The 15838-nt window shown below is 43.3% G+C and overlaps 1 protein-coding gene across 5 annotated transcripts in view; it reads right to left on the bottom strand.

Moving 5' to 3' along the window:
- The window catches only part of DNAH11 (dynein axonemal heavy chain 11), a 149272-nt gene extending 138671 nt beyond the window's left edge, over positions 1 to 10601 (bottom strand). For 4 of the 5 annotated variants that reach the window (XM_053409651.1, XM_053409647.1, XM_053409649.1 and 1 more), the window contains exons 1-5: positions 10262 to 10601; positions 6456 to 6596; positions 3146 to 3342; positions 2193 to 2382; positions 152 to 251 (exon numbers count right to left, since the gene is read on the bottom strand). In XM_053409651.1, coding sequence (XP_053265626.1) covers positions 152 to 251; positions 2193 to 2382; positions 3146 to 3342; positions 6456 to 6596; positions 10262 to 10495 — 862 coding nt within the window. In that variant the 5' untranslated portion in view covers positions 10496 to 10601. Of the gene's footprint in view, positions 1 to 151; positions 252 to 2192; positions 2383 to 3145; positions 3343 to 6455; positions 6597 to 10261 lie in introns of those variants that run through there. The other variant, XM_053409650.1, reaches the window with a different exon arrangement.
- Positions 10602 to 15838: the final 5237 nt, after the last annotated feature.

The following is a 15838-nucleotide window of genomic DNA, read 5'->3' as shown; positions in this document are numbered from 1 at the left end:
CATATAAATTATGAGGATATCTAAGGCTGTCCCAAAGCGCAGTCAGGGAATTAATGCTTGCAGCAATACATCAAGAAGTATTATGGATTATTCCATAACACGAAAGCATAAACGTATACAGAATGTACACATTTCATTCAGAGAAATTTACCATTTTCTACTTCCTTGTAAATGTCTTGAAAAGTGGGATAATAGCTGCTCATCTTCACTTTTAAGATCCTAATCATTTTCTGAACGATGGGACTCTTAAGCTGGAATTAGAACAGAACAATGAATCTCCAGCAACTATCCAGTATGTTTTAAGAATCCGTTTTATCACAAAATGCAGTGGGCAGTGTTCAAATAAACAAGCTTTGGACAGACCAAGCAGCAGGGTTTCACAAATCGTTGGATATATACTTGAAAATTAATTTCCAATCTTAACAAATCATACCCTTGAAGGTGATGGCCAGAAAATTATTTAAAATGTTGAGTCTTGGGGCTGAAAGTTTATTGCACCAAATCTCAACTACCACAGCCCCTTTTTAACATAAGGATCAAGTACATGGTTCTACTTGCTATATCCCCTCCTGGACAGAGTTATCTTTACCACAGGTATCCACTCCCAGGTAAGAATCAAAACTAATTTCTGCTATATACTGCATGTGGAGCAGTCTTTGAAGCAACTTCAGTTCAGTTCAAAATATGTTTCAAGTGGAACTGGTCCCTTAGAACATGGGTCACTAGTATTTATTTATTTTTTAAACTTTGCTATGGCTTAGTTTACACCAAGGTATCTGACAGACCATCTGCATCTTTATGAACCCGGCCATTCTTTAAAGCCCATCAGCAGTCTTGCTCTAGGGGCCTCCCCTGCCTCCCCCTTCTCAGTGGTGCACCCCCCCAAGTGTGGAATATTATCCCTGGGAAACCTGACTAGTTGTAGGTATTTGGTGAATATAATATTCTCTTGTAGTTTAGTGCAGGGGTATGGAATATGAAGGGACATGGGTGGCACTGTGGGTTAAACCACAGAGCCTAGGACTTGCCGATCAGAAGGTTGGCAGTTCGAATGCCAAAAAACGGGGTGAGCTCCTGTTGTTCGGTCCCTGCTCCTGCCAACCTAGCAGTTCAAAAGCATGTCAAAGTGCAAGTAGATAAATAGGTACCGCTCCAGCGGGAAAGTAAACGGCGTTTCCGTGCGCTGCTCTGGTTTGCCAGGAGCGGCTTAGTCATGCTGGCCACATGACCTGGAAGCTGTATACCAGCTCCCTCGGCCAATAAAGCAAGATAAGCGCCGCAACCCCAGAGTCAGCCACGACTGGACCTAATGGTCAGGGGTCCCTTTACCTTTTTTATGGAATATGAAGCCCTGCAGATGTTGCTAGAATCCAACTCCCATCAGCCCCAGCCTGACCAACGCTCAAAGATAATGGAAGTTGTAGTCACAATTTATTTATCCTTTATTCACTTTGTAAGTCACTTTTATCTTGCCCAGGGCAACCCAAAGCGACTTACAACCAAACCAACAGACAATGAACCCCACATGGGTACATTAAAACCAAGAGGAAAGAGAAATACATTTAAAAAAAAAAAATCCCACCCACTTCTAAAGGCCACAGATATTTAAAGGCCAAAGGCCTCCCTATAGAGGCCTTTGGCCTGGCGCCTGAAGATGACTGTCAGGCAAGCCACCCTGGGGAGAGCATTCCACAACAGGGAGCCACCACAGAAAAGGCCCATTCTCATGTTGTCACCCTCCAGACCTCTTGTGGAGGGGTCACATTGAAGAAGGCTCTCAGATGATGACTGCAGGGTCTGGGTCGGTTCATATGGGGAGAGGCAGTCCTTGAGGTATTGCAGTCTGAACTGTATAAGACTTTATAAGTCAAAACCAGCACTTTGAATTGGGTCCAGAAACTATGTGCAGTGAGGCCAAGATTGTCATTATATGCTCAAACCGTCTTGCCACTGTGAGCAACCTGGCCACTGAATTCTGCACCAGCTGACATTTCCAAACCATCTTCAGAGGCAGCCCTACATATAACATGTTGCAGTAATCTAACCTAGAGATTACCAGAGCACAGACAACAAACTTCAGCTTGCTTGGCAGTATCTACAAGTTAAAAACTACTATCCAAATTTTCAGCTCTAACTCATGTTATATACAAAGATAAAAGTACAACAATGATCATGAATTGCTAATTGCTTACCTGGTCATATATGCACAAGAGATTATCCTTTCTTTCTTCCCAAAACTTTAGCTCAACCTGAGGATCTGAGTGAAAGCCATGAAGAAGAGTTTCAGCTGAATTCCTTCCCACAGTGTCTTGTATTTGATGCGACCACTTGATAACCATTGATTCTATTGCATGCAGTACTGATCTTGTGAAAGAGTCTTGCCTGCAAGTTAGGAAAATGGCAGGATTCCCACATTCTTAAATTCAGTGACATTTTACAGTGCATGTTAACCACTCTATATTCCTGCCTGACTTTGTGCTTAGATCAGTTTATATTGCTTAGCATTGTAAACCCCTCCATCACATTTTTTGGTTTGTGTCATTTTCTGCCTGTTTTTCATCTTGGAACAGTCTCTCTTTTACATTGGGAAGTGCCGTTTTACACTAAAAACTGTTCTACCCCATTTCCAGCATATTTCACCCCTATGCTAAATGAATAGTGTCCAACCAGGCAAATTTGTTCAGATTTGGCAAACCAAATTGTAAGCCAAATTGTTTTTGTGACCATCCAGTTTCAAACTCTTATTTTGCCATTTTAAAAAGGTATCACTGTTAATGGTTTAATAAAATCTGCCTTTAAAAAACAACAACTTATTTTTCTGTGAAATAAAATCTAATGTTGATTATCGCTATACCATATTAATTTTGGTGTAAAATAGGCTTTAGTAATTTGTGCTTTTCTAAGAAAATAAAATAAAAATAATGCAGTAATCAATACATCCGTTTGGTATTGTACATTTCACATTGACAGGTGACTCCTACCACTCACATTTTATTGGCATTTTTAAGGATTCAACCAAAATGTTTTACCTTCTGCTTGAACAAACATGAAGCAAAATGTATTTCTTTTTTGATGTAAACACACACACACACACACACACACACAGAGAGAGAGAGAGAGAGAGAGAGAGAGTGAGTCTCCTTACTTATTTTCAGTACATATCTCATGCAACTCCGTCTCTCTTGCAACTGTTGGAATGGGAAGGAGAGTTCTTCCTGACATAGCTCCAGTCATAACATATGCCTTATTTTTCATGATTTCTACATGCCGTTCCATGTCCAGGGAAACAACATGTGGCCACGTTTCATTATTTTTCTTATTGGAAAGAATGGGCAGTACAACCTGAAAGAAGTGAGAAAACAGTGGTGGGATAGAGGAAAAACACAACATATAAACTATGGCTGCCATACATCTGTATGTTCCCTGGGTTTCAAAGGCGGAATTGACGTCCGGGCCGAATTTCCGAAATGTGGCGCTTTGTCCTGGGTATTAGGCAAGTCAATCATGTTTCTTTTGGCGTTTTTGTCTTTAAAAAGCTTGACAACTTTGGAGTTGTCCTGGTTTTTACTTTTTGAAATATGCCAACCCTAATATAAATGCATTGCAGATAGGGGCGGGGGGGGGGAGGCTTCAAAACTAGCAACACTTTCAGTTTCTTAGTGACATGCCTCAACATGTTTTCTTTTTCAGGCCCATCCTGCTCCATTTTGGATTATACTGGGCATGGCTTTATATAAACAATGGCAAAAAAAATTGTACTTTAGGTCATGGAAGAACACTTGAATGTCAAGTAAATCAAACCTAATTAGTAGAAAAATTATCTATGATGATAAGGGGGAATATGCACAAGTGTTGGATAGCTGGAAACTAATAGATGGACTCAAGTAATTTATTATATTTAAAAAAGGAATTAGGGATAGAGATACAAATTGCTCCAAGTTTTACTTTTTGTAGTATGTTCTAGGAAGTGTCAGGTTTTTGCATGGGATAATGAGGAAAACCAAGATCCTTGATTGATTGTGAAATGGCTAGCATTTCTGTCTCTTATCTTCACTTTTGAGTCTTTTTAAAATAAAGAAATTTTTTTAAATAAAAAACCCCAACATGGCATGAATACTTTGGTCAGGTATCTAGTAAGAAATAATCAAAAGCATGTTGAGCAATGCAAGATCTTTACATTAAATATTTGACTAGGCTTTTTTGCTGTTGTGAAATTCTCAGCTGATCTCTGTGCAATAAATTAGTTAAGTAAACAGCCACAGTGGCACAATACATATGATTTGTAATCACTACATTCACATACACTTGCTTGTTGCTATACATCTCCCATAGTGATAATGTTTGCTAAATGCAAACTTGCTGGTTAAACTTAATGCTTGCTAAATCCCATTTCACCCTTTTATTTCCAGTCTGTAGTCCAATCTGCTTGCAATAAAGGAATAACATGGAGACTATTTATTTATTTAGAGCTTTTATATACCACTCTTCATAATGTATATCCCAGGGCAGTTCAGAACATTAAAATTATAAACAATAAAATATAATAAAACAAAACACCAAGAGTGTTTAAAGCCTACAGGCTGAGCTGCACAGTAAAACTCTCTGCTTCTAAAAAGTATTTAAGAATTACAGTGGTACCCCGCAAGACGAACGCCTCGGAAGACGAAAAACTCGCTAGACGAAGGAGTTTTTCGTTTTCTTAGCCGCTTCGCAAGATGCATTTCCCTATGGGCTTGCTTTGCAAAATGAAGCTTGCCCCGCAAGCTCCGGGGATAGCGGGGAAGCGCAGCGCGTCTTCCCCGCTGTCCCCGGACCCCTTTTGAACCAAGGGGCGGCAACGGGGAGAAGCGATTCTCCCCGCTGCCCCTTCCCTTGCTTTAAAACAGGTCTGGGGACAGAGGGGAAGGCGTGCGCGTCTTCCCCTCTGTCCCCGGAGATTGCGGGGCAGGCAACGGGGAGAAGCAATCTTCTCCCCGCTGCCCCTTGCTTTAAAACAGGTCCGGGGACAGAGGGGAAGGCCCCGGACGGTCTCCATAGGAACGCATTGATTGATTTTCAATGCATTCCTATGGGAAACCGTGCTTCGCAAGAAGAAAAAACTTGCGGAACGAATTAATTTCGTCTTGCGAGGCACCACTGTAGTTGAAAAGCCTAGGGGATTAGAAAAGTTCTTGCCTGCCACATATAAAACTACAGAGGAGACACCAGGTGTAAGTTTCCATAACTGGGGTTAAAGGATCCCTTTTCATTTGATATCACCAATTTTGTATATGATAGAGGGAGTAATCAATATAATATAATAGAAGAGTAATCAATAGTGCAAAAGCAGACTGATCACTTATTTAACAAGTAAATTTGCTCTCAAATAGCCATTCTCATTAACATCTACCCCGGCCTGCCATTTTAAGTGGAAAGCATGCAAGGACAATGCTCTCTACAACATATTATGAGAAAACTAAGTCTTCATTAATGACATTTTGACTTCCCCAGAATAAACCCTGAAGCAGAAATCCTAATCGATGACCTGGTTCCTGTGTCGTCAACAAGACATGGTTTTAAACTATGATTTAATGTGAATGCTTAGCACGTTGGGGCAGAGTGCTAAAAAGTTGTCACATCACTCCTTCCCACAGCTGTCAACCTTCCCTTTTTTTGCAGGAAATTCCCTTATTCCAGCGCTGTTTCCCGCTGCTATCCCAGATTGTTAGATATCCTGTAGACTGTCCCCGGGACAGGTGAGGCTACTGATCCCTTATTTTCGAGGCTGATGATCCCTTATTTTCAATCTGAAAGTTGACAACTATGCTTCTTCCCCCTTCTGCTGCGGACAAAACAAACCACAGGCTGGCTTGTTGTATCTTCCCGGCACGGGCTCATTCATGGTTTTCTTTAAGCAAACTACAAGCAGTAAGCCAAGAACAAACCTTGGTTACTGCTCTAGGATTGTTTGGGGGAAACAAACAATGAAACCAAGTTCAGATGATAACATTGTACAGAAGTGCAGCAGGGTGGGGGGAGAGCTGCAAGATATTTTATACACCATGCGAACAACATGCTCTTTCACATTAAACCATAGTTCGTTTTAAACAATGGTCAGTGTGATGTGTGAAATTCTGTTTGCTTTTGTGAGCTACCGGGTGTTACTGTCTGCATACTCTTCCTTATATTTTACTTTACAAGGAAAAAAAGGAGGGTTGAATATTCAGGTAAAAGATACCTTGTTTTGTTTTTTTACTTGAGAGACCAGCCCCCCAGCTCTGTATAACTACGGGCCCATGCTACCCCTTCTTCATAAACCCAATTAACCAACATCCAGGTCAAACCATTTGATCTAAATCGGAAGTTACAAAGGATTTTCCACCCTTTCGCAAGTTTGGGGGAGGTTTGAAATCCAGCTATTTGGTGTTAAAGACTGAGAAGTTAAAATTACAAAGAAATACATAAGCTAGAAGTACCTCTTCTAAGAAAATCATTACATGCTCCATAGGTGCTCCAGACAATTCTGCAAATTTGAGGGCTTCATTGAAGTTTTCTGCTCCAACACAGTCTGTGTTCTTCATAATACAAACGGTTTTGAGTTTCACGCCACTGGGTATCTAAACCAGAAAGATATGTTACAATTCTCAAGTTAATGAATTGTGACCATATGTACTCATTCATTTGATAATTTATATAATGTTGGGGGGGTAGGGGGTAAGGGTAGGCTGTATGCCAGAGTCCCTTTGCATTCCTGGATGCAACAAGAATCCATTTGCTGGAATAGCCAGACAAGTTTCTTGGTAATGGGTAATGTGGTTCTGTGCCAGACTACAAATGAGTGGAGGGGGCCCTCCCTTACCTCACTGGTAGTTAGAAAGACAAAAGCCTGAATTGAGGTGTGTGAGCTAGAACCAGAAGCAGGAAGCAGGCTGGGCAGCTGAGAGACAGAACCATGCATGATTTCTGCTGGAATCCAAGGCTGTAGCTATGGGAGAAGCAAGACCTTATTGGGATGTTAATGCCGTGAACCCCTCCATCATAGGCTCGCGTTGCATATATGTGCAAATAAACCATACGTCATATGAAGACACCACAGTCTTCACTGACCACTGTCCTTCTTTCTGAGGCAAGCTCTGAACTCTGGGCAAGCTCCTGGAACCGCTGGGATCTTGCACTGCTTGGAGATTGTAGGGTGGCATGCAACACTATAACTGTGCCAATCTGTGAATTAAGATTAGGAACCATGATTAAGATAAGCAACCATGCTCCATGCAAACCAGACCAGAGTGGAATAGCTCTTCAACACAATAGGTTTGGTCCATAATATTGCAACTACAGAGGATTACCATAACGCAGTACCAGGACTGCCAAGATTCATGCTCGCATGTTGCAACATTCCATAAACAACTTTGGAAACTATAGAGCACAAGTTTTCCAGGACAGCTGCGATGTATCCCAAACAAAAAAAAAGCCTTTTGATGACTGGAATGATGGGCACACTTGCACGATGTACAGAAGATTCAACAAGTGAATTAATGGTTGTATATCCTGCTGTGGTGCTTATATGCTTCTGGATTGGAGCTTCCACTCTGTGTGTGTATGTGTGTTTTATTTGTGTGTGTGTATATAGGGCTGCTGGATTCCCTGAATCCCTAGTCACAGCCTTGCTGCTCTACTGAAGGAGAATCTATGTATGGAAACTTATTCCTTGTCATTTATTTCCCTACAATGCAGCATTATGGAGGCAATTTATACCAAAGTATACCAACACTAATAACCTTGATGTTAGATTAATAAATTTGAAAAATAAAGTAAACTTTTAGGATTGCCATATTTTGAAGAGCAAAAAAGAAAACATTTGCTGACTTTTACTTTTAACTATGGATCTCTATGACGACTTGTTTTACATACCCATGAAAAAGACAATGTGTCCTGGAAAAAGAGGACATATAGCAACCCTAATTAGTAAACTCATTTTTTAATCTGGATACCTTATTTAATTAGGGTTGATCCAGATTTATTACATATTGCTGAGAGTATGAAGCACACTTCAAAATTATTAGCTACTGTAGTGGGTTGCTTTGATTTTTGTTCTATTTGTGCAATGCAATGGTTTTAAAATAATTGTCTTATAATGAAATTCGGAACTTTTAACTCTAGTTGCAACATATTGATACGAGTTGTATCTCGTTTTGTTTGCCCTTCCCCCCACCTAAATTTATAAAGTAAGTGTGTTGTTATGAAGATCAAATCTGAAGTAAAAAGTAAACCAAGAAGAAAAGAGAATTCCAGATAATCAGACCATGAACCTTCTCATCACAGACACAGCAGTAGGAAAGAAGTACAGTGGTACCTCGGGTTAAGTACTTAATTCGTTCTGGAGGTCCGTTCTTAACCTGAAACTGTTCTTAACCTGAAGCAACACTTTAGCTAATGGGGCCTCCCACTGCTGCTGTGCCGCCGGAGCACGATTTCTGTTCTCATCCTGAAACAAAGTACTTAACCCGAGGTACTATTTATGGGTTAGTGGAGTCTGTAACCTGAAGCATATGTAACCCGAGGTACCACTGTATTAGACTTCACTTCCCCTCCCCTATGAACTGGTATCATAACTCAGCAGCTACATCACAATCCCAGTTGCAATCTTACCTCATGTAAAGTCAAGGTGAGATAATTTAGCATAACCACCCCAAGTTAACAGCTTGTGATAAGTAAGTTGTGAAAAGAAACTTTTGAAAGCTGTGAATCACATGGAAGCAATTACCAATACAAATCTTTCTGAAATTCAGTTTCTAAGCAAATTAACAAGTGTTACATACAATACACAATAGCATTTTACAAAAGATAATGTCTCTCAAATGAGTAAACAAGCTCTTCATCAAACAGGCAGAAAAGGCACCTACATTGTTTACATTACAGATTCAGAAACAACGGCCACACTGGCATTTGTTTGAGTTTGTAACCTGTAACATTGCTCAGGCTTTTGGTGAGTTACAATACAGAAACAACACAATCAAACTATAGTTCACAACAGATAAATCAGACTTGCATATTAATAAATAAAAAACCAGCTCAGGCACAAAGGTCTTACAACATTTTCCAAAAAGAGCTTAGACTTGGGCGTTAGCAGGTCTCAAAGGAAAGGTGTTCTATATTTTGGGGCAACCAGACAGGATTACAGCACTGAACATGTTTCAAACAGGATATGTGAGATGAGGTTCTATCAACGAATTAACTGTGCACCTTTTATAACCAAATGGAAATATATTGACAGACCAGTGGTACATGGCTCTAGTCTAGGGATTAGTGTTAAATAAGGCAAACTCATTCTGAAGTAAGAACTATGAATTAGAAACTTCTCAGGAACAGTCCCCACAACTAAACCAAGCAATTTTCTTCATTATGTATGGATGCTGTAAAGAAAGCAAACAGGTTGCAGGTGGGTACAGCCCATAGGTAGGCCCACAATAGCCAGCAATATTTTTTGTCACTGAAGGTTGGGTGGGATAGAATCATAAAATCACAGAAGCATACAGTTGGAAGGGACCTAGTCCAACCTTCTGCAATGCAGGAATATTTTTTGCCCAACATAGGGCTCAAACCCACAGCCCTGAGATTAAGAGTCTCATGCTCTACTGACTGAGCTGAGCAGCCCCCCCCCCCCAATTATGAAAATGACAACAGTCCACTGTGGACTATGGTCATGTTCAACCCAATTCACAAGAAAGTGACTGTATACACAGGTACAATCACATGGAGAACTTGTATATAAGCAATCTGAAGTTATAGTTCTACAGCGCAAGCATATCAATATAAAAAAAAATCTTATGAGATGTGTACATAGTAGAACATCAGGTCTGTGTACAGACATACCTGAATGACCACCTTTTCCCAACACCTGATGGGTTTTGGAGTTAACATCTCCTAGAATGGCTCCATGGGATCCAAGGCCCCTTCAGCTCCCCCAATAAAATATTGGAGAGGTCCACACCCCTTAAAGTTGATGAGCATTGCTATTCAGATGATGTGTGTGCCCCACAACATGTGATCTATTATGTGGGGTGGGGCTTACCTGTCCCCCCCCCCAATATTTTATTCACGTTGGCACTCCAGGGTGGCTTCGAGATTTGGAAGTCACCCATACCAAACACATCCACATGGCTGGGTGTTGACGGAGCCCACAGGAGGCGAAGGAGAAACCAGTCCACTTGGCGCACTGCAAGCTCACAGAAGGGCACCCCTCTTCTGGAAACCCCACCCAAACACCTCGGCCATTATTTACCTTCGTCCCAGCTGCCAGCCCTCCTGCTAGAGGGAGGCAGAAAGCCAGCAAAGTGAGGCGGCTGTTCTCCAGAAAGTCCTCCAAGAGCTTCTGGTTGTCTTCCTCCGCCAGGAACTGGCTCCATTTGTCGTCTTTCAGCTTCAGCAAGTGCGCCACGCGGCGCCCCACGAACTGGGCCCTCGCGTCCTCCGCGAAACTTTTCTCCTGCGCCGTTTCGTCCTCGTCCTCTTCCATCTCCAGTCCGGCGTCCACAGAGGAGGAGGCGGCGGCGGCGCTGCAGCTGCAGCAGCTGGGGCACTTCGTTGGCAATGCTCTCCTTCGCGGCTGCGCGCCTTCCCAACTTCTCGACGCGAAGCTGGACGCCCTTTCCTCGCCTTCCCCGCGCAGTTCTGGAGCGCCCGCTAATTAGCGCGCGGGCAGCTCACCTGCTGCTGCCGCTGCTCCTCGCCCTCATTGCCAGCCCCGGAGTTGCTCCCCACGCCCCCGCCAGCGTCCGGTTCAACTCGCTGCTCTGTCTGCTCCAATCAGCGGCGGCGTCCCGTTGCCCTGGGGACGAGCGAAAAAAGTCACGGCCGGGCCACCCACAAGCCGCTCCTCAAGGGAAACAAATCACGGCCCTGGCCAATTAAGGCCACGGCTTGCCAGGAAGGAACCATCAGCCGCTGCGACGCCGGGGGGGGGGGAGGGGGGAAGGGGGGGGCAACGGAGAAGCTAAGGGCTGGCGAAGGTTTTTAAATGCCTGGTGCGTCACACGGATGTTTAGCGACACACCTCCAGGGGGTCTCTGCCCCCGCGCGCGCCGCAGGTCCTCCCCACTAGCAAATGGACTGGCTCGCTTCAAGGCAGCAAAACTAGCCGCTCGATAAATGCATTGGTTTTTTATAAGGTTTCCAAACGGTGTTTTCATTTGGGCAAGGGCGGGTGCCGCTATCAAAGTGCTTCTGGGCAGGTGTTCGCAGAAGCCCAACTTGCAGCCAATGGCTTCAGTTTCTCAGAGTTTTGAAATGGCGAAGTAGGCAAGCTGCAGATTCACGGAGAACATTAGGGAAGTGCGTCAAAAACTGGCCAGTGGTTGGTTTGTTTCCTTCCCTGTTACCGTTTTTTAGACCACTAGTGACTAGGAAGAATATTCAACTAGAACTTTTGCTTTCAAGAGCTGAAGAAAAATGTGCCTCTTGGGCTTGCCGATCAGAAGGTCGGCGGTTCAAATCTGCTTGACTGGATGAGCTCCCATTGCTCTGCCAACCTAGCAGTTCAAAAGCACACCAGTGTAAGTAGATAAATAGGTACTACTGTGGCGGGAAGGTAAACTGCGTTTCCGTGCGCTCTGGCTCCCATCATGGTGTCCCGTTGCGTCAGAAGCGATTTAGTCATGCTGGTCACATGACCCAGAAAGCTGCCTGTGGACAAATGCTGGCTCTCTCATCTTGAAAACGAGATGAGCGCCACAACCCAGTCTCCTTTGACTGGACTTAACCATCCAGGGGTCCTTTGCCTTTTCACCTTTATAATATCAGTAATATTATTACAAAAATCTTCAGGAGCTAGATGTGCTGTGATTCTTGTGTGACATTGTGTCATGGACTGGTTGGGCGCAGAGGACTAGTGGGAGGTACCAGCTGGCGAAGGGGAGGAGGGGGAAGGGGAGGACTAGTGGGAGGTACCAGCTGGGAGGTACCAAGGGAAGAAGGCTCAGAGCCTAGGGAGTTGTGTTGGGACCATGACCAGTGGTCACAGAGAGAAGACAGGAAGGAGAAGGTGTCAGATCAGGCATAGGCAAACTTGTCCCTCCAGATGTTTTGAGACTACAATTCCCATCATCCCTGACCACTGGTCCTGTTAGCTAGAGATGATGGGAGTTGTAGTCCCAAAACATCTGGAGGGCTGAGTTTGCCTATGCCTGTGTCAGATGCTGAGGAGGTAACAGGGCTAAGTGAGGAAGGGGAGTCTGTGGCAGAGAGAAGTCCAGAAGCAGAGATGGAAGCAGAAGAGGGTGGCCAAGAGGCAGAGATGAGTCAGCTAGTGAAGAGTCATGAGTGCCTCCTCCTGCTGCAACAAAATCTTCACCCCACTTGTCTCCCAGAACAGGAAGAGGCATGAAAAGGGCAGAGGAGAGATTGGCAGCATGCAGACACAGTCTTCGATTGCTTGGGGGGGAAACCTGGAGAGGAGCAAACTTAGGCAGTTGTGGGGAGACAGGGATTTTCAGTCTCAGCAACTGCTTCATGGGGGGCAAGACCTATCGGAGACATAGCTGTCAACTTACAGATCTGAAAATAAGGGACCAGCAGCCTCGAAAATAAGGGCTCAGCAGCCAAAATAAGGGATTTTAGTCAACCAGCAGCCAAATGAAGCCTCAAGCGGTGGTTCCTACAGCACAGCAACCTGGCAAAGGGGATGCAGCAAGGAAAACCACCATCACCTCTCCGCTGGGAAGCGCTGAGCAAAGGCAAGTCCCCAGGCAACACGGCCGATTTGATTGGCACAAAGCATGCAAGCTCCACCCCTGTCGTTCTTAGACTCCTTACTGGGTGAGCAACGCAGCCAAGCAACACAGTTGGAGCCTCCCTCCTCCCTGGCCGGCAGGGAGGGAGGGAGAGGAGCTGCTTCCTTTGAAAACCAGGAAATTTAAGGGAAATCATCAATAAGGGACAGCAGCGGGACACGGCACTTGGATAAGGGACTTTCCCGCCAAATAAGGGACGGTTGGCAGCTATGATTGGAGATGGATTGCTGCGCTCATTAAGCCTGACACTCCTTTGCAGGTTGTGTTTTTGCTAATTGTTAACTCTTAACTTGCACAGTGTGATTTACTGCTGGCTCACGCCTGACACACTAGCAAGTTAGTCGTAACTTCATCTCCCTCTAGGAAGGCTTGCCTGTATTTGTCCATTAAGCAGATTGTTAGTGATAAACGGCTTCTGAAACTGAGTGAAGCTTCAAAAGCAGCTTGTGATGTGGAATAGGAGTGAAGTGGATTGTCTGCTGTTTAAAGACAGTCATTTAATTGAGTTATTAGAAGCAGCCTTCATAGATTTTTGAATCCTAGTATTTATTGTTGCTAGTTTTCTTTGGAAAAGAAAACGGGGGCTGTCTTAACAGCCTGGATCCTACATATGTTGCTGTTCTGATTCACTGAGTCAAAAGTGACCCAAAGTGACTTACCGGTACATTAAAACACATTAGGACAAATACAACCAATAAAAGCCTGAAAATGCTTCTATAAAATTAAAGACGGGTGTTAACAGATTTCACGATATTAAAAGGGGCCACAAGTTCCTGAAACCCTTCAAATTAAAAGCCAAAAGCCTGGATAAACAGGATAGTATTTGCCTGGCACCTAAAAATAAAGGTGGCAGTGGGAATGTCTTCCTAGGGAGAGAATTCCACAGAGGCACCACTGAAAAGGCCTATTCTCGTATGGCCACCCTCTTTGTTGCCTGTGGATGGGTCACATGAAGAAGAGCCTCAGCCGCATATGGCTTTATAGGTCCAAACCGGCACTTTGAATTAAGCCTGGAAACTAATTGGTAGCCAGTGCAGTTGTGCCACATTCTGCACCAGCTGCAGTTTCTGAATTGTCTTAAAGGGCAGCACACTGCAGTAATCCAACCTAGAGGTTATCAGGGCAAAGACAAGACAAGTTAGTTGCCTCTGTCCAGAAAGGGACACAGTTGGAACCACAGTCAAAGCTGCTGGAAGGCAGTGGTGCCACTGAGGCTACTTGAGCCTCAAGCCAACAGTAATGGATCTAGAAGTACCCTGAAATTATGACATACCTGCTCCTTCAGAGGGAGTGTAATTCCATCTAGAGCAGGCCACATCACATCCACTCCCTAACAGTACCTCAGTCTTGTCTGGATTAAGCTTGCTTATTGGCTCTCATTCTGACTCTTACTGAGGCAAGACATCAATCTAGCACTTCCTCTGCCACAGGTGCAGATGGGAGATTCATTTGGGAGGCTCATTCTTTACAGATGCAAATACCCTTTTTGTCTAAGACCCAGCCTAGACATAAAACGTTTGTCACATTGCTGAGGTTCTAACCGAAGTGTGAGCAAACTTTGCTCTCCCAATGTTGCTAAACTACAACTCTCATCACCCCTGGTTATTGGCCAAGTAAGGTAAAGGTAAAGGGACCCCTGACCATTAGGTCCAGTCGTAACTGACTGGGGTTGCGGCGCTCATCTCACTTTATTGGCTGAGGGAGCCGGCGTACAGCTTCCGGGTCATGTGGCCAGCATGACTAAGCTGCTTCTGGTAAACCAGAGCAGTGCACGGAAACGCAGTTTACCTTCCCACCGGAGCGGTACCTATTTATCTACTTGCACTTTGACGTGCTTTCAAACTGCTAGGTTGGCAGGAGCAGGGACCGAGCAATAGGAGCTCACCCCGTCGCGGGGATTTGAACCGCCGACCTTCTGATCAGCAAGTCCTAGGCTCTGTGGTTTAACCCACAGCGCCACCCACGTCCCTATTGGCCAAGTAGGCTGGGGCTAATGGGAGTTGTAGTTCAGAAATATATGGTGGGGGGCACACCTGCTCTCACCCTTTGATGGTTCTTGATTAGGATTGTGTCTTCCTGTTGCTGAACTACATATTACTTTTATAGCACAATCCTATGCATGTTTATTAGGATATATGCTTACACACTATCTTATTACAATCTTGATGTTTTAAAGGTTGTTTATGTATACACCAGCTTGAATACTGAGTCTGAGTGGAAATAGGACTCAAATATTTTAAATTAGTACACATAATACAAATATTATAAATAAATACAAGTTTTTTAAAAATAAACATACATTCAAACTCAAGAGAATTTTAATAGGTTACTTGCAAAGTATTATTGCAGGCAACAACGTCTACACAATTTTAGTTTCAAATCCACAAAAACACACAAAATGTATACAAATTAGCATAGTAAAAATTAATGCCTCAGAGGCTTTGCTGGCAGAATTAATTTGCAGATTCTAGAATGGGTGTTTCTTGTCTTCCCCACCCCCTTTCCCCCTCTTTTTCTTACAAAAAAATTTACAAGTGAAATATTACTACAAAACTTTTTATAAGGTTTTCTGCAAAACATTTACAATTTTACCACCAACTATTTTTTTTTCTGTTTCAAAATCTTTATGTAGATTTAACACCCTATGCTGCACATCAATTTTTGCGGGATGACAATTTAGTGACATGCATAAAAAAATCACAAGGCATTAGAAATGGGAGACTTAAATACAAATATTGTTGCAATAAAACAGTTATAAAATTGAAAAATAGGACCCAAACATCATGCTTACCTAAGTTTAACAAATAAACCTTTTCTTCTAAATAACACACTTTTATTACTTCTCTCATGAAACAGTGTGATAAATAATGACTTAACACCAATTTCTAATGTAATCAGGAAACACATACACAACCCTATCCCAAGAAAGCATTTTGAAAAGAAAAGAAAAAACCTATTCCAACACTGGAGTTCTACCATGATAGTTACACTTTGCACTGATAAGTACGATAAAACAAAACCTTGTAATGGTGGCAAAGGGAATGAACAGTGAAGTGGCATTAAATAAGCTA

Source organism: Podarcis raffonei, chromosome 12 (assembly GCF_027172205.1).
Source record: "Podarcis raffonei isolate rPodRaf1 chromosome 12, rPodRaf1.pri, whole genome shotgun sequence".
Lineage (NCBI taxonomy): Eukaryota > Metazoa > Chordata > Lepidosauria > Squamata > Lacertidae > Podarcis > Podarcis raffonei.
Note: the sequence above shows the minus strand (reverse complement) of the source record. Positions and strands in the feature narration are given on the sequence as shown.